Here is a 25,628-nt window from a genome sequence, read left to right on the forward strand (position 1 = left end):
GGAGACCGTTACTTTAAAGGGGGCCATGATGAACCACATGACTGGATAGAGGGCCAACTTTGTGCTGTTACACAGTGGACCTCTCTAACTGAGCAGTCGCTTAAAAAGTGTTAGCAGCCCCTGAAAGGAGTCCATACGCCTTGGCACAGAGCTTAGAATGTAGAAGGGGTAATTTTGTTTCCCTGCCAACACCAAAGGGCTAGACTATATGTATATATAAAATCTAGCAAGGGGTAAGGTAATTTTTACCAGTCTTGCAAGTCACCTAGCTAGACTAGTAGTAGCGGAAAAGACATCGGAAAAACACATAGGACTCTTGTTCCCTTTCTGGCTCCCAGCCAGGCCTGTGGTCCAATCTCTTTCTGGGTCTGGATCCCTGCCAGGCCAGAAGCTACATCTCATTCTCGCCACTGCCTGCCAGGCTAGTGGCCTGAACATACAGTATCTCTCCTTCTTCCTGGGCATCTAGCCAAGAGGCTAAATCTCTTCTCCCTTGTCTTCATAAACAGATGGGAAGGCAGGTGGCCACTCGGGGCCTACTCCACAGCCAAGCTTCCTCCCTCCAGGAGAGCAGTTCTACTGACATGTCTTGCTTTATTCTTCCTCCATTCATTCTCTGTCACCTGAGTGACTCTCAAATTCTGGACTATGCATACGGCATTAGGCTGTAGGAAAGAGATGGTATAGTCTAATTCCTTTGCTCTATGGATGCTCTATGTTTCTGTGTCTAAGGTCACTGTTAAAAGCTATATTTTTAATTTATGAAAGTCAAATTAGGTCTATTTACATGTTTATATTGTTAGACACTTCTCTGTAAGTTTCCATGCTTGAGAGTTCTTATTGAATATCCCTTTCTCTTCAAGGAAGCAATTCAATTCCTCTAGTAGTCTACTGCTGTTAAAGATTTTAAAACCGCATCAATATTAAACCACACACTGAAGGTCTTGTAACCATATGATTCTTAGCTCCTCTGCCTCCTTTTCTGCCATACTTCCCTTGCAGAACTTCAAGGGGGCCTCGCCCTCTCTCTACATAGATGCATATGTTTGTGTATACACACTGTGCAGTGGTTTTTTAGTCATGTCCAACTCTTTTGTGACCCCATTTGGGGTTTTCTTGGCAAAGATACTGGAGTGATTTGCTATTTCCTTCTCCATTTCATTTTACAGATCAGGAAACTGAGGCAGAGTTAAGTGACATGCCCAGGGTCACACAGCTGGTAAGTGTCTGAGGCCATATCTGAACTCAGGAGGAGGAATCTTCCCAACTCCAGGTGGGCACAGTGCCACCTAGCTGCCTTGTGTATACATGCATACATATGTAAATGTTCTGGTGGCTCCTTATTGTCTTTATGATAAAATACAAACTACTCTGTTAGCTATTTAAAGCCCCTCACAATTTGGCTCCAGCTTAACTTTCCAGGCTTACTTATTATTATTAGATATTACTTATCACTTATTTCACCCACTCTAAGATCCAATCAAAATGAACTACTTGTTGTTTCTCCCACATGATATTCCACCTCTGCCTTTGCACAGGTGACCCTCCCTGGCTGGAATGTTTCCACCTCCAGTTTCACTTTCAGCTTCCATCCAGAGAGGACTCAGGTGCTACCCACAGACGCCCTCAAGGGGCTGGTACCTTCCTTCCCTCCCCACCCACCCCCAATTACTTTGTATTTATTTTGTAAATGTTTTGGACATGTTGTTTCACTTGATAGAATCTAAGCTCCTTGAGGCTGGGGTTATTTCATTTTTTGGCTGCCAACCCAGTGGTAACAGAAAGCTGCCAGCACAGACAAGGGACCAATTTGTGGCAGAGAGCAGTAGGCACAGGTACAGACCCCAGTGACACCAGGTGGAAGAGCTGGCAAAGATGTGAATACCAGCAGCAATGACCAGGAGGCAGCAGGGACAGAAGTCAGCCTCAGGTCCAAGGACAGCAAACTGGCTCCCAGCAGCAGTGGCAGAAGAGAAGGCACTGTCTGCTGATACTAGACCCTGCATACATGCCTGCAGCCCATTCTGCTAAGGTGTAATGGAAATACAAAGGTAAAGATCTTCTCCACCCATTAACAGGCCTCAGGTGGAGCCCATTAAAGGGAGCTTGATTAGGGGAGACTTGTTTTATAGAAAAGCCCACATCTTTTGTTAATTTCTAATGAAGCACTGGGTCACAGGGTTGTGATGCCCTCTAGCTCTGACAAGGGGTTTTGTTTTGAGGCTTACTCATTGGAAGTGTTTGGTTGGCCAGAGGAGACTCTGGGAAGCCGTTAAGAAGCCCTCCAGCTTTGAAAACCCAGATGTTGGTGCTTCTCTCTCTGGTAACTATGTATGTATGCATGGTCAGACAGCTGGATCTGTCTGTTGATCTGTGATGCATGTACTGCTTATGGTCAGACAGTTGGAAACCCTGTTTGTTGATCTGTGATGCATGTACTGCCTATGGTCAGACAGTTGGAAGCCCTGTCTGTTGGTCTGCATATCTCTGCTTATATTTTCTCTATTGGTATATGCATTTGATTAAAGTGATTGTTGACCCCTCAAAAGTTGCTTTCCTTTCAGAAAAGCAGATCTAAGAACCTGTACAGCAGGCCATTCCGTGCATGCTGAGGTCTGTGCTGTTATATAGGGTCAACTGTTACATCCTATGCCAGTGAAGGTCGACTGCCAATAGCCTACTATTGTTTACCCCAGACTGGGATCATGTGGCTGGAGGCTTGAGCATTATTGTGAGGCCACTGCTAGAGTCCAGACAGTAAGTTGCCGGGAAGGGAAGGTGAGGGAGTGAATTCTTAATATTCAGGCCTGAATCTGACCTCCTTTTCTTGGAGGAATGACACAAAAAACCCCATAAAAAGCGAGAAAGTCAGTGGTTCTTCTAGGCCAATCCATTTATCTGGATAACTAGTAGCCATTTTTGAGGGGGTTGGGAAAATACATTTGATGTCTTGAGTTCTATCCTCTTTAGGAACTCCTCACTGGAGGCTCCAGAGAGAATAAGAGTTCAGAGTTTGAGGTTAAGAATGGAAACTTTTAAAACTCCAGCTAATTAAATGGGGTACAACTGGCACCTTTTTCTGTGTCCCCAATTCCAGAAATATCTCTGGGCTCTTGGGGAGAATTTAGCACAGCGCTTTCAAGTGAATGCCCCAGTGGCTTGTGCCAAAGAATCACAACAAAATCCTTGTGGTAAAATTGTGGTTGGTCACTCAAATACAAAATTAAAAAACAAACAAAACTGAAGCCATTTTCTCAGCAGAGTTGTTAACCCTAAACTTCCAGAGATTTGTCTAGGTTTGCACTCTCTCACTCTTAGTATCTCTCATGCCACTTCCCAATGGCTGATTATGCGAATGTACTGAAGACTACAGGTTAAGCAGTAACATTATTTCCAAGAAACCAATTAAAACCAACCTGTCTACACAAACAGGACTCCCTAAAAGCTTGTAAGGACCTTCTTTCAGGAGACCTCCCCCAAGTCTACTGGGTGATGATGAACATTAGTAATTCAAGGATACACAGCTCCAGCACCAGCAAAATATAGCTAGTTCTTCCAAATTTGTCCTTTCCTAATAAGGAAATATCCCCAAAACTTCAGTTCCTTGAGGCTGCTTCAAAGATAAATCAAGTTCTGGAAAGATTCCCTAGTAGAACTTAAAAGAGGCTTAAATGACCCATGCTGGAAGGCCTAAAACCTAGTTTACTACAATAATCTTTAAGGTACAACTGGTTCTTAAGGACAGGTTAATATATTTGCATCAGTTTCCCCTTGCTGAATGACTACAGTTGATATTTTTTTATCTCACAAGGACGGGGAGGGAGACAGTAGTGCTTTTCAGTGAGCAACTGCTATTTTTAGAGGCATCACCAAGAACATCACCAGAGAAGTGATGGTCAATCTACCCTTGTCTTCCTCTGTACTGCCCACCCCCCACTTCAATGAGTCTATTATGTTCCAATCCTGGAAGACTATGCCAATTATTCAGGACTGGGCCTGACTTAGGCTCATTCTCTGGTAGTTTAGATTCAGTACTGGAACAAAAATGAGACACCTATATGCCATTCAATAATTATCCCCTTCCCCCCCCCCCCAAAGAAATATATTTAGCTATAGCATGTGTAAAGCTATCTTGCTTGAGTTAAAATTAATTAAAAATTCATCAATCCAGAATCAAAGAGCCCCTGGAGTTTCTCAGGGTTGTTTCATACTTAAGTGATATATATTTAAGCAATAAGGAAATGACAACCAACAGTTTGAATCTTTAGATTCTTGAGTTGATCAAGTCTCAAGAAAGATCTTAACAATTTTTAAGGAAAATCTAGCCCAACCTGTATGTAGGGAGGGATTAGGATATTGAGCATACCACAGTGTAAGCAGGAATCATGTAACTATTAACAATGTGTATTCAAGGAAAGGTGTAAAGATATCACCAAAAATATGTAGGCCTGAAAAAGAAGGTAGGGCAATTGCATCCATCAAATAAGAGACAAGAGAAGGATGCGCTACTAGGACGTTGGGTTGAAATTCTATGGGAAACATGATAAAACACGGTAAGAATAGAACAGAATGAGATTTTATGTGAAGGGGTTATGTTGGTGGAAGAAGCAAGCACACCAAAGAAATTAAAATTGGAATCTTGTGACAGACCCTGATCAGGTGACCCTGGGCAAGACACTTAACCTTTCTACCCCATTTTTCTCATATGTAAAATGGGGAATAACAAAACTACCTACCTCCCAGAGATGCTGTAAGGATAAAATGAGATATTTGTAATATTTCACTTTGCAAATCTTAAAGCATTATATAGTTTTATGTTTTATACTCTTCCCTTGTATTTCTAAATTTATTTGCCTTTTATACTCACCTAAATGTCTCAGTTTAATAAATAGTGATGATGATATATAATAAAAACATTTATATAGTACTTCTTGTGTACCAGGCACTATGATAACAAATAATGTCTCATTTGATCCTTAAAACAACCTTGGGAGGTAATGATTTTCACTCTCATTTTACAGTTGAGAAAACTGAGGCAAACAGAGGTGAAATGACTCGTCCATGGTCACACAGCTAGTAAGTGTCTGAGGCTGGATTTGAATTCAGGTCTTTCTGACTCTAGGTTCAGCCCTCTCCATTGTGCCATCTAGCTTGCAAGTACATGCACTATATATAACCTATGACTAAAGAAATCAATGTACCTATTAACATATAAATAGTCTAATATACTGCCCAACTGAAATCTGTTACCAAATATAACAGTTTGCTATAACAGTCTGAAATTATGACATTTAAATTACTAACTAATGTAAATTTCTGGCACCCCATCTCAAAGCTAATTAAAACTGCATCCTGATCTAGTAATAGGAATTTGGAAAGTATTATAAAGAAACTAATTTTACAAATGATGCTTTTTCCTCATACTATTTATGAAATAAACTATATGAAATAAAAAAACTGCTAAGTAACATGATAACCAATAATATAATTAGTTTAACTGTTGGGGACCACATAATTCTTGAAACCTTATGCATATTAGTATTCACTAAAATATACCTTTTTCCTTTCATTAAAGGGAAGACTGTCAAAATAGACAATTATGGAAAAGCTAGAAATAGTATGAAAGAAGACAGAAGCTGTCACAAAGTTTTTTTCCCCCTCTTTAAAATTTCACCTTGTACCCAAGTGCAATTCAGAAATAATTTAGTTTTGTTACCATACATCAACTATATCATACATTAGAAATGAAAATTAATCAATGCCCAGCTTTTAATTTTTTTTATCTAAATGTTTTTTTTCTTCTGGAAGCAATTAACAAGAATGTTAGTCTCCAGGACTTTAAAAACATATAATAATGATCTGATTTGTGCCTTAAGCTGTTGAGAAACGTTAGGAGCTACAAGCAGTATCACCTCACAAAATAGCAAAAAAGTAATATGAGGGAAAGCAAAGTTGAAAAAGATTTAGGGTAAGACCCAATTGAAGTAGATTACTCCAAACCATTTATAGATGAAAGGAAACAGCACAACAAATAGAGAGAAAATGGAACAGATGTGCCAGTGTTACTTCTGTTATCTATTGATAACAGAGAAATTATCATATTTGGACCAACACCTTGGTAACCAATGGCCATAAAAAGAAATTAGAAATAGCACTTAAGATGATGAAGTCCAGAAGAGCAGCTGGGTTAGGTCAAGTACACATAGAGAAAATCTGTGCTGGGGTGACCCAGTTTTGAAAATATCAAGGGATTAATTTTCAAGATCTCTCCAGGTTATGCAGTTTCTTTTTTCTAGGGGACATCACATGGAGGGGATAGAGCCAACACAGGAAGCTTCCCTCTAAGGAACAGAGTTTTTTGTCTCTGAGTTTAGCCCCTGTTCTTGCTCCTATTTGTTTGCAGCCTTCTTTTGAAGACCAAGCTCCAAAAGCATTTAAGCTTCAAGTGTGTTCCTTGAGTAAGGCTGATGCTTCAATTAGATTCAACAAAAGGCTGGAATTCTGGCTGTGGGCCAGGCATCGAGAAGATCTTGGGCTAATGACAAAAGCAGGTCCTCAGCTTCCCCAGCGATGTAATGAAAGAATTCAGCTCAATGGCCTCTCAGCTCTTTTTCAGCTGTACGTCTGTCAACCCAATATTCCCATTTATTAAGCCACCTCCTACGTACCCTTAAGGTCCTGTATTGCCCTCAAGGAACCTAGAGTCTTCTAGGGGTGGCTAGAACACAGATAAAGAGAAGTAAACATAAAATATAAATAAGTTGAACTTTGAAGGGAGCTAGGAATTCTGAGAGGTGGAGTTGAAGAGGGAAGGCATTCCAGCAATGGAGGGGTGGTCAAAGACCATTGTAAAGGGACTCAGAGGGAATGTCAGTTATCACAAACATCAAATAGGCCAGGATGGATGTATAAAAGTCCTTAAGTTATCAGTCTTGGAAAGGCTTTAAATGCCATGTCAAGAATGTTCGCGCTCTATCTGAGAGCTAATTAGGTCACACTATGGTAAGAACAACTTGAACGCAACCTTTAAAAATATCAAAAGACCTAGATGAAGCCTTCACAACCAATCAGCAGGCATTTATTAGGCATCTACTATGAGCCAAGAAGTGTGCTAGGCACTGGAGATATAAAATAGAACTAAAATAATAATCAGTATTCTTAAAATGTTCATATACTATTGTTTTTACTGTTGTTCTGTCATTTCAGTTATGTCCAACTCTTCATGACCCCATCTGGAGTTTTCTTGGCAAAAATACTGGAATGGTTTATCATTTCCTTCTCCACCTCATTTTACAGATGAGAAAACTGAGGTACACAGGGTTAAGTGACTTGCCTAGGGTCACATAGCTAGGAAGTATCTGAGGCTGCATGTGAACTCAGATTTTCTTGACTCCAGGCCTGGTGCTATCTAGCCACTACGTCACCTGACTGCCCTAACAGCTATATGTAAAATAATATAAAATAAATATAAAGAGAATAAAAATAAGTAAACACAAAGTAGTTTAATACAAGGTGGTTTGGGAGGGAGGTGAGTTGAGAGATTCTATGACACAGAGTTGAGGATGGAATACATTCCAGGTATGGGGGGAAGCCATTGCTAAGGAAGGGAGATGGGAGATGGAGTTTCATGTGGGAAGAACAGAGAAAGCCACCTTTGTTTGTTTGCAGAGGCCAAGAGTGGAAGTAATCTTCAATGAGGCTGGAAAGATGAGTTGAGTCAAGGCTGTGAACAGAAGAGTTTATTCTTTATCCTACACGCAACAGGAAGCCACCCTAATTTACTGAGGACCAGAGTGACATGGTTAAAACTTGAACTTAAGAAAAATTACTTTGGTAGCTGTGTGGAGGACAGGTGAAAAGAGTGATCTGAGGTAGAAAAACCAATTAGGAAGGTGTTGCAATAATGTAGGCAGGAGGTAATGAGAGACTGAACTAAAGAGATGACTATGCAAATAGAGAGAAGGGGTCAGATGCAAGAGATGCTGTGAAGGTAGAAATAGCAAGATCTGACAAATGGGTATGAGGAAGAGAGTGAGTTGAAGATAATAATGAGATTAAGAACCTAGATGACAAAAAAATTGATGGTCAGATGTTAAAGAGGAAGAGACAATCAATTCAGTTTTAGACATGTTGAGTTTGAGATGTCTCTAGGAAATCCAGTTTTAAACATCCAATAGGCAATAGATGATGAGGGACTGAAGTTGTGAGAGACTATATAGCTGAATATATAGATTTGTGATTAATCTGCATATAGATGATAATTAAATTTGTGGGAGCTGGTAAGGTCACTGATAGAGAAGTATAGAAAGAATCCTCCCAAAGGATTTATGAGAAAATTCAATTCAATTAGATAAACTATTACTCAAAAAGGTGTGAAATAGTCCCTATATACATTTTTCTAGCATAAAGGAGAACTGGAGAAAGTTTGAAGGGCTTGGTTTTTGTATCACTGCTGAGGTTGTACTTATGGAAACATACTAAGCACCCTTCTCCTTCGTGTCTTGGTCTAAGGTCTTTTAAAACCTCCAAAACTTTTGCAGTTTTCAGCTTTCAGCCCTATCTGGAGCTTAAGAGTCTTGCTGCCATACAATATTTGGCCTTTCAGCTTTTTTATCTTCTCTTCAACTTGATGGCACGGTAGACAGAGTGCTGGGCCTGGAGTCAGAAATACCTGAGTGCAAATTCAACCTTAGACACATAGCTAGTGAGCACTATGACCTCGGCAAGTTTGCCTCAGTTTTCTCAAATGTGAAATGGGAAGAATTACAGGACCTACCTCTCAGGGATGTTGTGAGGACCAAATAAGATAATATTTATAAGGTGCTTAGTACAGTGCCTGGGACAGTATAAGTACTATATAAATGCTAGCTATCACTATTATTACTTTTATTTTAGAAAACAGCCTTGAGAAGTGTGAAAAAAAGCCATATCAGTGAGGTAAAAATGTAATATTTTATCATTTGTAAGAAAGAATTTAATTTGTCAGATCACAGTGGACTGCTCTTGAATGTTTGGAAGAATTCTGTTGTATGGCAAATTAAAAGCAATCACTGAAGAGTTATTAGAATTGACTATGACAGTCAAAGTTCTTAAGAAAGAAACCATGTTTTATGTAACAAGAAGAGAAACTGTAACAACAGACCTGAAAATTCTACCTATAATCATCCACTAACAAAATTATACAACAGATTTGAGAGGCATAAGGAAATCTTGCTAATTTGCAAAAGGACAGATTCACTCTAGGAAAAAGAAAAGAAACACAACTGGAACATATGAAATATGATGTGAAAGCAGAATTGTAAAAGACCAGAAAGTGAAATACTGAACCAATTGAGAGAGAAATACAACGCGATGATTTGTTTGAATAAATAAATCAATATCTAAAGAACAAAATAAAATAAAAATAAACAAAAAAATTCAAAAGCAACCCAGTATAGTCTTAACGCTCAAGTAAAGGACCATAAAAAAAGCACAGATGTTCTTGACACTAGTAACTTCTAAAGTATTTGTGCATACAGAAAAATAAAAAGCAGAAAAGAGCAGCCCAGGTTGCAGAATGTACAGTACAAGTTTAAGGAAGCTTTTTTGAACGTCCCAGAGTCGAGGAGAATATAAAAATATATGAATTTTGCTATGTCTACAGAGTTGTGAACTATAACAGAAGAAATACTTGTTATAAAATGAGGTACCCTAATTAAAAAACAGCCCCCATCATTGCAAAGGATTAGACCAGAAAAAAAAAAAAAAGGAATTTGCCATAGGATATCTTTTAGAAACTGTATGGGACAAGAAATTCTCTGAAAAGACTCCCTTTTCCAAGAAATACGATTTGAGATTTCTAATAATTTCCAAACTTCATTTCACTGATGCTATTATCCTTATGGAACTGGAAAAATAGATGGAATCCCTGAGCAACTTTTAGAACTGAGTAACTTAAAATTTAAATTATTTAGTTTGATAAATTAATTGGGAACAATTATGACAGTTGATGTAAGTTCTAGGCAGTAATTGTTGGACAAAGGTCACACCTCTGTAGTTACTTTTTAAAGTGTTACCTTTTCTGAATGCAACCAGTATAGAATACCAACACTGAGATACAAGCATAGGATGTTTTTACACGCAGACGATTTGGAGTTTTATTAAATTGGATAATTATGAGTAGTTTTTGATGGCAATAAATTTTTTATGTTTGTATTATATATTATATTATGTTACGTATAAAATATTATATTACATTATAATATATATTAATAAATGTTTACACAAACACCTAATCAATATAAAGTTTTATTAACATCCATATATAATGTATATGTATAAAACATCTAATAATATATGTATATATACATACATATATACATACACACACATAGAGAGAGAGAGAGAGAAAGAGACAGAGAGACTTGTTGGTATGATTAGAAAAAGCACTATCTTTTATGACATGAACCTAACTGCATCAGCTCTGGGCGGGTTGGGGAGAGTTTCATATTTTTTATGTACTGTCAAATTCATGAGAACACAGTTCATTAATAAGTGAGATAGTCTAATGGGATGAGACACTACAATGGCATGGAGCATGCTCTGGAGTCTAGGATTTCTTGAATAACCAGATGTGGGTTTTACATAGTGACCTCACTCATCAATGCTGGCATGACAAAGTTTGTGCAAAAAATCAGTAATCATTTCTGATCTGTTGCCATGGTGAGGTGTAGCACCAACATGACATTCACAGTGCCCACGGTGGCTACGAATATACCAGTGTAATTCTGAATCACAAATAAGAATAGACTCTCTACATGGAAAACAGAACCAAAACCTTTATTTAAACACCAGAAAGGTGAATCCCAACACCAGAAAACCTAATCCATCATAGTAAAGAAAATCTATGCACAATAACAATTATATGATGCACTACCATCCCCAAGTCTTCCCCTTGCTAGGGCCTTCCCACAAACACTCACAGCTTGCTGCCTGCTTCTTCTTTTTCCCTCAGCTCTGCTATGACCAATTTCCTCTCAGTTCTGCTCCACCCCTTCAGCAAGCTTCTCCTACCACAGACTCATATGATTCAGGCTTCCATGTGACTCAAGTAGGTAACATGAGCCTCTTAAAGAAAGGGAAATATCTTCCCATTCCATGAAAAATACATTAATTCTGTTAAAAAATACATTAGCAATACATAAGACTGGAGGTTCTCAGCTTGGGAATTCAGTGACTTACAATGACCTTCTATAACTACAGTCCCACTGATCTGACTGAGATATAAGGATCCTTAAAAGGAAGCATGTGGGACTGAGCAGTCTATTTATCATGAGATATGGAAGATCAAGTTGCTTAAGGAGTCTAGTCTATTCATAAGTGTTCCTGGGATAATGCCAGATAGTGGGTATTGAACAAAGAGTAAGCAGACTTTTTAGACCTTTGTAAACACCAAATTTTTTAAAAATTAGAGTTGAAGGATCTAGTTGAAAGGTAAGATTTTTGGGGTTGAAATGAGTCATAGCTATATTACAGTGATCAGTATATACTTAACATATCTTACCTATGCCCTTTACACTTTTTTAAGAATAATAATAATAATATATTTTTTAGTGTCTTGATCTAAACTCCTTAGTCCTGAGTGAGTAAAGGATCTAATCAGTTTTTCCTAGAGTAGATGGCAATGCCAAGGAGAGAGTGTTCTGTATCATTCATACTGAAAGCCTAATCAATTGTTAAAGGAGAAGGATGATCTGGTCAAAGAACTCCCTGAAACTGATCAGAACCAAAGGAAAGAAAAATGTCTTTGCTTAACTCAATTAATAGAAAGATCACTGGTTCACTTAACCAGGCTGAAAGAAGAATCCATATAGGGAGTGGTTAAAGATAGACTGAATGGTTTTAGGGAAATGATTCTCCAAGGTGCTCCAAGACTTCAGTGACTACTGTTCCATTTGTCAAATCAAAACTGTTACTTGAACTTTGTGATTATGTTTTATTTTATTGTGGAATTTTGTCTTTTGTCTTTGTCCCTTAACTCTATAAACTGTCATCTGAAAATGTTTGGAGGAGGTAGATTTTCAAGGCAGGATAAGTTTCTTTGGATATTCTCTTTAAGCAGACATAGTTAAAATCACACTCACTGGTGAGATCACTCATCACTTAAGTGCTGAAGCACATGAAGGTTTAAAAACAAAAGGCTTTTAACAAACTCTGGAATTATGTAGTTGCCTCAACATCTGGATGTAGTATTGGCCCATTCAAGCCCTGATTCTTACTGAGTATAAGAGAATAACAAATTTTAAGCTGGAAGGGACCTCAGAAGATCTCCTAATCCAATCCCCTTATTTTACAGATGAGGAACCTGAAGTCCAGAGACAAAGCAATTGCCCAAGGTCACATAAGTAGGAAGTGGCAAAACCAGGATGTGAACACAGGTCACCTGATTCTAAAGCCAGCACTCTTTCTATAATGTCACATTGTCTTTCTCTTGGATAATTCAATGGATCTGTCATGTCACTAATGCTAGTACTGCTTCTGAAGGTACAGATAATAACTTATCCTTATTTCCCTTGTCCACAGTCCATGCTAACCCATAAGTCTTACACTGGAGGTTCACCTAGCATATTAGGTTTGTCAACACGCTGTGAGTACCAATGAATTATATATCTGTTATGACTTGCTTTTGCTACCTGACCAGCTCAACTCCTTTCCTGATCAGTTTGTGAACAGCATCTCTTATGCATCTTTGGCACCAGTTTTTCTTTGTAATATTCTATGGCCTTTTAAAGTCTATTGAGGCACTCCATCACACTCAATGACAATGGCAAACATCTTTTGCAAGCACAAATCTAATTTATGCCTCATTTGATGTCTAGAGTCATAGGGTTGGATAACAAAATACATCTTTTGAGGAACTCATTATTATTTTAACTTATGAACAGAAGATGCTTTGTTGGGAGGGACAGTGCTTTGCTTTTCTGAATGAAATACTCTAAAATAGTGGGCAAGTGTTCATTATAGTGGAATCTTCTATTCTCTGCCCCTTTCCATCAATGGTATGACTATAAAACTTGGTGTCCTATAGAATATATAGTTTGTGAGAGTCTGCCTATTTCTGCTCACACAATTTCATCAAGGATGGCCTCAATATGTATTCAAATTATTCTTACAGGGATGGGAAAGCAAGCATATGGGCTGGCAGTCACTGATATTTTTCTTGTTTCCTCAATCACTTCTTAGAGGAGTAATAAATTTCATAATTTCTTCCAAGCAATTTATATCCTATTTCCTCTTCTAAATATCTTGAGAACTGCTTCCCAAATTGTCTTAAAAGAGATGTCCTGAGTCTACCTCCTTTTATGTATACTTGATTTAATTTTGATATTCTTATATTTTCTTTTTTTCTTCACTGCCATTTCAATCTGATTCTACCTAATAAAAATGGTGGAAGTCAAAATTCTAACAGACTATAAGGCAATGCTGAAAATAAAGAAAATGTAGAAGCAACTTGAAGGATATGCTTGAGAATTTGAGTGAAAACTTCCACAGTCATAACTGAATTTCCCACATGCAATTCAATCTTTGTTTGTGTCTTTGGTTGAATTCTGGGGCCATTTTATTATTCTTTTACAGTTTCTATCCAACATATGCATACTTTTAACGAGCTATTTGTGGTATCTATCTGACTTCATGTCATAGTCTTGCAACTGAGAATTGTTTATGGCTTTTTTCAATGTGGAAAATTAGGCTGATCTCTTAAGATGATTACAGATAGTAATCTCCTATGGTTGATTTCTTAAATTAGCCAACTACGTAGGATATATGTCAAACTACTACTTTACCCTTGTCATATAATACCACCAGATGTTATAATAGATAAAAAGAAAAATTAAAGTCACATTTTCTTTGGAGATTCCTGATTCTTCTGTAATAGGATCATTCATTCTTACCTTTTACCACAAACTTGTCTTTTTTTCTCTACATGAACTTCCTTCTCAAAGTACAGAAAAGATTAGGGTACCACTACCTATAATTCTATGTATAACTCCTTTTGTAGTCAATTCAGACTACAGTGAAAATGAATTCTGTTTGTAAGGAATTCCATATGTTGAGACATTCATAAACATTAGTGTTAGAAAACAAAGGCAACTCAGGTAACATGGAAACAGGTTGACAAAAATGTAAAAGAACACTTTATATATATTTGCAAGGTATATCTATGTAATTCCAAAATTTTCTTTCTGTAAAACTTCATGCCTAACTAAGATAGTTATGGACTTAAAATATTCTTAAAAGAAACACTCCCTAATAGAGGACTATTTAGTTTAACTATTTGCTCACATATTAGATGGCTGAAACGGTCGTATTAATAACAAAAGCTAGCATTATTATTGATAATAATGGTTAGCATTTGTGCAATGCTTTAAGGTTTGCAAAGTGTTTTACAAAAATTATCTTATTTGATCCTGACAACAACCCTGGGAGGTAGCTGCTATTACTATTCCCATTTTGCAATAGAGGAAATGAAGGGAAACAGAGGTTAAGTGACTTGTCCAGGGTCACATAGCTTAAGTGACTGAGGTGAGATTTCAACTCAAGTATTCCTGATTCCAATTCCAGTGCTCCACAATGTCATTTAGCTATCTCTATTATTATGCCATATTTTATCATCATTATTATGTTGCTATTATAATACATATATTTATAAGACATTTCCTTGACCTGAATCTATTTATGCTGGGTATTTGGTATATGAAGATATGAAAATGTATTTAAACATTAAAATGCAAAAACTATGTATCTGATGATATATATATGATATATATGTTCTAAATGTAAATATTCCTTATTGCCATAGAAACAGTGTACACCAACACACAAAAAAGTTTAGCAAATTAACATAGATGAAACAGTTTCATCATTGTCAGGATAACAGCATTGAGAACAAAATCTGGCATACTTCAAAATGAAATAAAATCACGATGCTGTAACTCAGCATGCAAGATTTCCTTTTAAACCCAAAGGTCTCAAACAAACTGTGAAGCATCAATGTGATCAACAGCAATCTTCAGTTCACAAGCTAATATGACCAACGTTCTAGGGCTTTAGTCTGAGATGCAAATACATTTTTTATTATGCTTAGTAACAGTTCCTTAAGGGAGAAGAGAAAGATATACAGGATACTTTTTGTCAAAACATTCTTTGAAGTATGGGTAAGAATTCTTGGCCGCTGTAACCTCCCTAATTTTTTCCTGTCTGAGTCTTAAAAGAGGAAAATGGTACCTGTGTTTCTGACCAATGATTTATGTGATTTGTCACTCACTTCTAAATGAAGTTTTACATTTTTTAATATATTCATCATATATTACTCTCAAAGAAGAAATATTTGGGAACATGCATATATCTAAAAATAAATGAATAATAGCACGATTTTTTTTTCTGGGGTCACATCATCCTTTTTCTTAAAAGACAGTAAAGTCAAATAAGATGAAAAGAAATGTGCTAAGAATAAACCAGGCCTTAGATCAGACTTCAGGTTTATCAAAGACAAGTAAGCAGCAGTTCATTTCTGCTGAGCTGCAGCAGTACACTGTTCCAAGTAGACAGAACTTTTAAAATTTGCAGGATACTTTTTATTGCTACTGCAGCAAAAGCTAACCTTCTGAAGGTCTGTGAAAGTTTCACAAAGATTTGTGGCCACACAAATTTAGTAATTTTAGTAAAAAAATACAGTCACAAAATTTCAATAGCATAACTACTAAGAGCTTAACCACAATCCATTGAGGCTACCCAAAATTATGGGAGGATATATAAAGATAAATGCACTTTTAAGTGATGGAAACATGAATGAATGAACAGTTTGAAAATAACAACGTTCCAAATTGTCCCTGGATTTTATCTGGCAATCTACCACTAGACGATATGTCTGAATATATAACTGATGCTCACAAACTAAATCTTTTCATATTATAGCCTGGGAAAAACAGCTCAAAGGAAAATAATTTGCCTGATATTTTAACAGGGCTTCTATATTACCACAGATCAAAATCTGTAAATTTTATCTGTTATAACAGTGTATTTTGTTTCCAAATCTTCATTCAGTGTTTAACACAGGAGCAGATAATAAATGAATCTTTTAACATGTAGCCAACACAATACAGAATTTATAAGCAGGTCTCTTTTGGAAGTCGCCCCAGTACCTTGAAGGAGTGCCCACAGAGCATACACTCTAGAAGATCCTACTAGACAGAGAAGGGCATTCCCTACAGGCGAGGCGATGCTTGAGGAGTGTGCAACAAAAAGGGAATAGCTAGCAGCAGAGGTCTTCAGCACTAGAACGCATTCTGAAATGTTCATTCACTTTGCAGCACTGTACTTAATAGGCAGTAGAATATGTTGAGAAGAAAGTGAAATCTTTATTAAAATATGAATTCTTATGGAAAAGAGTATATTACTAAGCATAAAAGACTGTTGTAAGTATAAAGGAACATTTACACAATTCCTACAAACCTCTGATGGATTATGAATTATTAAAAAATCAAAGAACCATGCTCTTGAAGCACCTTTACTAAGAGACTTTTCTTGTGGAGTTTCGGTACTTTTTACACTGTCTAATCTACATTTAAACCATGAGTGAGTAGTTGCCAACATTTTATAATTCAAAATTCCATAGAATGTATAACAAATATTATTAAATATTTATTGAAGCACAAAATAAACATAGTTTTCCTTTCTTATGAGTAAATACATTAACCAAACGTATTATTGGAATGTGTTCATGATGAAGTCTTACCTCAATGGTAGGTGGATTCTTCCTTGTTTTCCTAATCCAAGCTGCAAGGAAAAACAACACTGAGATATATTACCCCATTTCAGGAGGAAAAAAAACTGGTTATAAAATTAATTACAATGGAATAAGACTGAACTTCTTAAACCACATTTCATGCAGTCTGAATTGACTTTAAGGTCCTATAGAACTAAAGTGCTATAGGTAAATTACATGATTGGACCAGAATTCTGCTTGAATATTATTTAAATTGGGAGGTTGGGACTTAGAAATTCTTTCATCATAAAAATATTGATTGTTATTTCAATATTCCAAGGATCAATGATCTATTTGATATGAGAATGATCACAATCCAGCCATTTCCTGACCTTTGTCCATCTCTTCTTGTCACACCTCCCAAAAGGGTACCTTCAGCATGCTGGAGGAATCTTTCTCTAGATCTCTTGGGGTTGTGTGGATACTGACAGTGGGCTGTTCATTTATTTTCTCTCATTCTCTCTAAAGACCTGCCCTGCCTGTTTTTCCAGTCAAAAAGCTCTCTAATCGTATTCATTAAATTTCCTCTGCCCAGTCTTCCTCAGCAATGCACTGTAGCCTCCTCATGTTTGCTATGAATCCAATTCACTGTCCTTTGGTTGACCCACAACGTTAATTCTTTGGAGACTGTGATATTACATGACTCAGAGAATTATAATATCTTGAATGAATAATGATGTTAAAAACATGGGCCTTTGTTTCAGGGAGAAGCTTGGGGTCATTATAAGCATTGCATGATTTCCCAAATACAATAAAGCCTACTCTCTGCCTTCCATTCCATTCTAAGGCAAGTTCACTGTCCATCGTCAATATCTATCCAAAAAGGACATGTTTAGAACTTTAGGTTATAAATCCAACTGAGTGTCACAGTTGACACTTCAGTAGGGTTGTAATGCATTCAATTTAGATTGTCATTTAAGCCTAATGCAAGATATTTAAACACATTATGTATGTGTCATAGCCCCCTTTGGCAGTCTGGTGAAACCTATAGACTCTTTAGAAGTTAAAAAAACTCAAACAACTGAAGGAAAGGTTAAATTTCACTTAGAAGTTAGTAAAAATAAATATGCAATTTCTTCCCCATGCAAGTTCAAAGACTCCCTGAAATCCATCCAGAGATCATGTGGGGGACTCCAGGTTAAGAAGCTATGCTTTAAAGGAAGATAATGTGTTGTTAGAATCTCTTTCATAGATGAGGAAATAAGATCAGAAAGGATACCTGAACTTCATATTGTGTCACACACCCAGTAAATATCAGAGGAATTTGAAACTAGGTCTACCTAATTAACCTAAGTCTAATATATGCACATCCAGCAGGTATCAGAAATTCTGCATGTGTTGGTTTTTCCTGGTTGGAAAAGCTGAAATCTTTTGAGGGATCAGTTACTTCAGAGCTGTGAAAATCAAATGAGAGAGCTTATGCAAAGCGCTTTGCAAACTTTAAAGTGCTATGTAAATGTTGGCTGTTCTTATTATTCTACCCACAATGTTCAAGGGCTTGATGTAATCAGAACAATGTCATCCACAAACAGTAACATCTATAAGGAATCACTCTCCTATCAGAACTCTGTGCTGGATCTCTTCTAGGACAGTGACAAACACCTTTGGGGAATATGCATTGTGCTTTTCTTGATATTTAGTAATCTGTTACTCTTGTTGTTGACTCTTATGTGATTTTAACACATGAATGGGGGATATCTTGCTGAAAACTGGCAAATCAAATGCTTTCTTACAGTCTATAACCAATAAGCACATGCTATTCTCCACGTATTTCAGTAAATTATATAATTATAAGAATGGAGTCTGCCTGTTTCCTTCTTATAACCTTCAAGTATAACTTTCATATATCTATAGACATAGGGGTCAGCAGTTGACATCCTCACAGTAGGCTTTTCTTCCTTAAGTATAAAATCTGATTTTTTTCCTAAGCATGCAGTATGCTCCATCTTTCAGATACCATGAGACTTGATCTATCAATGTCTTCAAGATTAGCACAGTTCTTTTTACTATTATTGCTAAAATTTCGTGTGTGTGTGTGTGTGTGTGTGTGTGTGTGTTTGCAGCAGTGCTTAGTAACTATTAAAAACAAGACTCTTTATAGAAGAGGAAGTAATATTGTATCAAACTTTTGAAATGATTCTCTGCACTTACAAGCTAAAGCTTGCTATATCATTGTGCTAATATTTCTCAGAAATAGAGCTACTTTTAGAAAAATTTAGCATACTATTCAGGTTTTTACTTTTAATTTGTTTGGTTAATCCTTAGAAAGATATTCCAAAATTGCAGGTACTTCTGATTCTGTCAGCATCACTGCACTCTTCTCCATTACAACAGAATACAGATGCTTCATACCTTGAGTTAACTTCATTCCTTCAGTGACAGAATTTGAGCAGAAAGGACCTCATTGGCCATCTAGTCAAATCCAAACACAAAAATATAACCATGTCTATGCTGTTCCCAAGTGGTTGGTCATCAAGACTTTATTTGAAGACCTTTAGTCAAGAAAACCCACAACCTTTTTTTTAAAATAAGCATTTGCAAAGCATCTACTACATGCCAGATACTGTGCTATGTCCTTTACAAATATTTTCTCATTTGTTCCTCACAACAACGCTGAGAGGTAGGTATTATTATTATTATCACCCTTATCTTACATCTGAGGAAACTGAGGCAGACAGAGGTTAATTGACTTGCTCAGGGTCTCACAGTTAGTTAAGTGTCTGAGGCTAGAATTTGAACTCAAGCCTTCTTGTCTCCAGGAACAGCTCTGTAACCACCGTACCACCTTACTTCCTGACATAGCCTAAACCAAACAGCTGTACAGTTCTAATTGTTAGGAGGATTTTCCTCATATTAAGCCCATTTGTAATAATCTACAATCTGGCACCAAGTAGAAGGCAAGGCAAGAAGCACTTATTACATGTTCCAGGAACAAGATGATTCCCTCTTCCACAAGACAGCTCTTTGTATTCCTCTTTACCATTTCTTCTCCAGGCTAAGTTTCCTGAATTCCTTCAATCAATCTTCATATGGTGATATCAAGGACCTTTTCTCTATTCTGCCTGCCCTCCTCTAGATACTCTTCAGCTTATCAATATTCCTACTAAAATATAACATCCGGAAGTGAATGCAATAATGTAGATGTGGTCTGGGCAAGCAGAGCAGACTTATTACTGTCGTAGTCCTAGCTTTTTTTATGTGGCCCACGATCACATTATCTTCCTCGGTTATAACTATGACAATATGAAGTCTGTAGTACAGTAAGGCTCCCAGACCTTTTGCAGAAGAGCTAGAATGGTAACTAGTCACACTTCCTTTACCTTATATTCATGATCCCAAGGTTAAAACATCTATCCCTATCAGATGTCATCTTAGTAGAGCTTTTGCAGTTTTCTAGTCTGTCAAGATATTTTTGAAGCAGTTGTAGGTATGCAGAGGACTAGCTATCCTCTGTCATCTGCTAATTTCATAAGCTTACTATCTATACTTTATGCAAATCATAGACAAAAATGAACTAAGCATAGATTCTGTGTCACTCCACCAGAGGTCTCCTTCCAAGCAAAGATCAAACTATTGAAGATTATTCCTTGGGTCTTATGAGTCATGTATGCATTTTAAATCTACTTCATTCTACTACCATGTAGCATACATCTGTAGCTTCTCCACAAGAATGGCATGAAAGATTCTGTCAAATGTTTCATTAAATTTAATTTAAAATATTTGTTGTATTCCCTCGATTTATTAGTCTAGCAACTATGTAAAAAAATTGAGTACTTAATTTGATCCATTCTTTGGGAAGCCATGTAAGCTAGCTCTGTGAAAAATGCAACTCCTTAATTAATACATTCTACAATCCTGCCAGGGATCAAAGGTGAGTTCACTGGCCTCTAAGTCTACAGACTTCATTCTGTTCCCTTTTTCAAAATTAAAACATTTATCCTACAATTCTATGACTTCTACTCCTATATTTAAAAAAATATTATTGATAATTTTTAATGACATCACTGTCACCTCCTAATACCATCCTGCTGAGAACTCTCCCTTGTAACAAAGAAATAGTTAATCAAAACAAAGTGATATATGAATCGTTTATGATAGCATATGCCTCATTCTGTACCTGTAATTCACTAGTGTTCTGATCAACATGCCCTCAGAGTCAATAACGAACAGTGCACTAAACTAAGTTCTGATGTGTGTAAGTTTGTTTTCTTTTACACTCTTCTATGGTAATTACATATATTCTATTTTTGGTTTTATTTACTTAATTCTGTTTCAGATCACACAAGTTTTCTCAAATTTCTCTGAATGGTCTATATTGGTAATTTCTTATGGCACTATAACATTTCTTAACACTTTATTTAGCTATTCCTCAACTGATGAGCTTACCTTACAAAAATTATTGCTATAGATACACATGTACACATAGTATTTTAATACAGACACATATAGCCTTTCTTTTCAAAAATATATTTTATTGATTTTTGTTTATATGCTGCCTATATTTCCCCTTGTATCACTTCTGTCTCCCTCAGAGAGACATTCTTTATAACAAAGAAAAATGATTCTAAAGAAATAAAGAGGAAAAGAAAATATTCAATAACTGAAAACATAAAACATCTGTCTGATGTAATGTATTATGGTCATGGACCCCAACCTCCATAAAGAAGCAGGAAATGTCTTCTACATCCTTCGAGGACAACTTGTTCTTTACATTTATAATATTCTGAAGTTACTGTTCATTCCACATACACTTTTGTAGTCATTGTGTATATTGTTTGCCTAGATATGTTTTCTTCACTTTGCATCAATTCATGTTCATCTCCTTATATTTCTTTGCATTCATTATGTTTTTCATTTCCTTTAGCACAATAATGTCCCATTAAATCCATGTACTATGTGCTCAGTAATTACCTAATCAATGGGATTCACTTTGTTTGCAATTCTTTGTCATATAAGTTTTTTATTATTTATTATTATCATCATCATCATAATATGATATTATAGGATGAATGGCCTATAGTAGTGGTATCACTAGGTCAAAGGGCATGAATAGTTTAATCAGTTTAATAGTTTTCAGTAATATAAAATTGTTTTCCAGAACAGTCAAGACCAACTCACAAGTTCACCAACTGTATAGTGGAGTTTCTATCTTTACATAGTATTTTCAACATTGATTATTTCCATCTTTCATCATTTTTGCCAATTTGATAGCTACAACATAAAACTTCAGAGATTTTTTATTTGCAGTTCTTTTACTTTTAGTGACTTGGAGCATTTTCCCACATAGATGTTAAATCATTTGCACTTCATTTTCTCAAGACAGTTTTTATCTTTTGATCACTTCTCAACTGGGAAATACTTCTTTAAAAGATGACCCATCAGCAGCAGACTCTCAGCTGTAACAGTTAAGGTAGTAGCTTCCTTGTCTCTCCCCCTTCCCTCATTTCTGGAACCACAGCATTTGATGGAGTTATCTCAGATGGGAAGATTAGAGAGTTCAATGACCAGCAGTGTACAATCTTCTAGATCACAAGAAGTAAAGAAGCAAAAGAAAGACAGAACAAACACTGTGATGGAAAAGGGCAAAAAGATCCTTGTGAATGATGTGGGGAAAACTGTGGATGCCACTTTTCTCAAGGTGTTGTCAGACACGGACTGATTCTGAAGCTTCTACAACACTACCTATGAGATCAGGAAAAGCAAGAAAGAATACCTGGTGTTCATCTTCTGGGATCCTGAGAGTGTGTCCTTCAAGGGCAAAACAATCTATTTGAGTTCCAGGATGCCACCTGGAAGCTAAACCAGGATCAAGTACAAATTACAAGCAAACTGCCTTAAAGAAGTGAAGGACCACTATACCTTGGCCAAGAATCTGGAGAGCAAATTCAGTGATCTCTCTGGAGGGGAGACCATTTTAAGCCTCCCCAACCCTCTCCTCAGTGGTCTCTGAAGTGCCCAAGTGGGTAGGTGTGGGAAGGGAGGATGCAGGGGAAAAGATAGGTTGCCCCATTTCTGCCAGACCAGAAAGAATGGGTGATGCCAGTAGGGGAGGCATGATTCCTTCACTCCTGCTAAACTGCCCCCTAATCTTCCCCAACTTTGCCCCAACAGTTCTGACCTTCCTAAATTGCTTTTGATTTTCTAGTTCTTCTTGGATTGAAGAAAACCAACCCTCCCCCTCTCTAAAGATGGAAGCTGTATTTTAAAAAATAATTATCCCCTCTTTCTATTGACACCTCCAACCCCTTCTCTGCCAACTTCTAACCATGACGTTACTTTTGGAATCGTCTGTTACTTCTGGGTATAAATGGAATATTATGGAGATAAGTAGTCCCATACACAGGCTAGCTTCCTTCCCCCTTGACTACTCATGTGGAAGCAGCATGAGTAAAAGGAAAGTTCAATTAAAAAAAAAGAAAGAAAGATAACCTAGGGCAGTTCAACAAGGACAGCTAACAGTTTCTTCAGCACCTTAGAATGTAGTTCATCTGGGTCAGAAGACTTGAGGCAGTAAAGGACAATGAGTAATCACTATCTCCTCACTTATCTTGATCATCACCTCCCTATTAGTCATTCTTCCTTTTTCAATCAAAAGGTTCTTATGCTTGGCAAAGAAAGCAGAAGCAAAATAAACACCTTCTGCCTTCTCTTTAGCATTGGTTATCATTGTCCTATCCATTCTGAGCAGCAGTTCTACCCATAGGGCCAATTGTTTTCCTGTATCCAAAAAAATTCATCATTTCATAAACAGCTATCCTCTTAGTTATGAGAATCAAGAGTTAAGAAAAGTCTACTGAACTAATTTCACTATATTACAATAGTTCTAAAATATATGTATAAATAATTAAAAAAACAACACAAACTAATCAGAATTAGTATACTACTTTTGAGTAGAAGGTGGTATGTATGTAAGGAGTATATTTTATCTAGTTAGTACAAGACAATGATCAATAATGTGGGTTTGAGTTATATCTTGGTCAGTTAGTTTTGCAAAGAAAAAAGTTCAATACTTATTGTGCTTCTCCCACTTCTAGAGAGTCATTTCCTAAGTTTTATTACTGGTTACGAGGAAAACAAGGTGAATGAATGTAGCTTAGTACAATATAAATTCATCATCATTACAGCAAAAGCAGCATAAAGACACATGTGAAAGTCAGAATATTTATTATTTGAGGTTATGTGGAAAATATGAGGAATATTTTACTTCAAAGTAACTGTCTAAAATATTTTAGACCATTTTAGAAATGGTAGCACCATGTGATAGTTTTAGTTAAGGACTATAACAAGCATTTGAAAAACCTGATAAGTTATAAAAAGCCTTCCAAAAATGGAGTCCCCACTACAAAGAAATACTTGATGTACTATAAAATTATAACAAAAACGGATTTTCTCATGTTAGAGGAAAATAGATCACCAATCCAATGTGGGCAAAGAGGTATTCTGGAATCACAGTCAAAATTTGTTTTCTTTAAAGTTGGCTGGCACTGTGCTACTAAGTTCACAACATTTTTTCACCACAGTTAAGTTAGCAGAACTGTAGAGAAATATGGAGCTTTCTTTCTATCTAAATAGAGAAGCAGCTAGTGGCTGAGTGAATAAAATGCTGGAACAGGAATCAGGAGATCCTGAGTTCAAATCCAAACTCAAACATTTACTAATTGTATGACTGGGCAAATCACTTAACCCCTGTTTGCCTCAGTTTCATCAACTCTAAAATGGGGATAATGGAACCTTTTCCCCTCTCGGCCTTCCAGGTCTACCTTTCTTATATAGGTTGGAAATGGAACAAGCACGCACTGGTTCTATCTTAATGGTAAAAACCATGTAAACTCTGACCTCTAGTTTACCCCTCCTCAGGCAACCTGATGATCCCCCCTGATCTCAGGGGTTTACCATATTAGTGACAATTTAGTATTAGCACCTGATCAACTTAAAGTCCCCTGAAGTTCAGGACTCCTAAACTCAAGGTATCTACCAGGGAGAAGCTGAGATCTCCAGAAGCTGAGATCATAGTTATGCATGATCACATGAGGCTACAGTGTTTTTAGTACTACCCACATTTGTGTCAGAGAGAGTACACAGGCTATGGCAGTACTTCTTAAACTATGGATTGTCACGACCCATAGTTTAAGTGCTGAAGGGATTGCAAGTGGAAAAAGTTTCAGAAGCTCTGGTCCATGTTATGGTAGTCTTTGTCATGGATGTTGCAGTGAAGATTCGTGTTCAGGTACAGGTTTGTATAGGCTAGATTAAATGGTGTCCAAGACTCAGACCAACTCTCAGTTTTCATGGGATTTTGTAACCCCAAGTGGTTCACTTAATTTACTTTTAAATAGATGACAGAAAAGGAATTGAATTTACATAAATATGCAAATGTTGTTACTGAAAAATTCTTCCTATTTCTACTAGAATAATACCTTAATAAGTGAAATTATGCTGTTCTAACTATGATGATAGTTGATGCCTGTTCACCATTTTTCACTTATATATCCAGCAGAAGTTGCAGTTAACAATTTCAATCTAAACATTCATTTCTTTCCCAAGTCCTTCTTAAAGAGGGCAAAGGTTAGGAAGAAGAGGAAGCATATGTATGAAATAATACCAAATTATTGTACTTTCCCCTCTGAACCTGAACCTATACCCAATTTTCAACAGCATAATCATGCTGCCATTACGAATTATATCCTACATTCAACATTCATTATAATGCTAACGTTGTCTGTGTGGATTTACAAAGATAACCGGACATTTCATACTGTGAGATGCCGGCATTCTTTCATCAATGCTTATGTGCATTCTCATTAGTATGCATGAGATTTCCATT

The 25,628-nt window shown here is 36.7% G+C and overlaps 1 protein-coding gene across 1 annotated transcript in view; it reads right to left on the reverse strand.

The window, feature by feature from the left end:
• Positions 1-25,628, reverse strand: part of NDUFAF2 (NADH:ubiquinone oxidoreductase complex assembly factor 2) — a 220,875-nt gene that overhangs the window by 50,233 nt on the left and 145,014 nt on the right. Inside the window, exon 3 of the mRNA XM_072605562.1 lies at positions 16,775-16,815. Within this exon, the coding sequence (XP_072461663.1) occupies positions 16,775-16,815 (41 nt within the window). The remainder of the gene's footprint in view (positions 1-16,774; positions 16,816-25,628) is intronic.

The sequence above is a fragment of the Notamacropus eugenii genome, chromosome 4, assembly GCF_028372415.1.
Source record: "Notamacropus eugenii isolate mMacEug1 chromosome 4, mMacEug1.pri_v2, whole genome shotgun sequence".
NCBI classification, from domain to species: Eukaryota; Metazoa; Chordata; class Mammalia; order Diprotodontia; family Macropodidae; genus Notamacropus; species Notamacropus eugenii.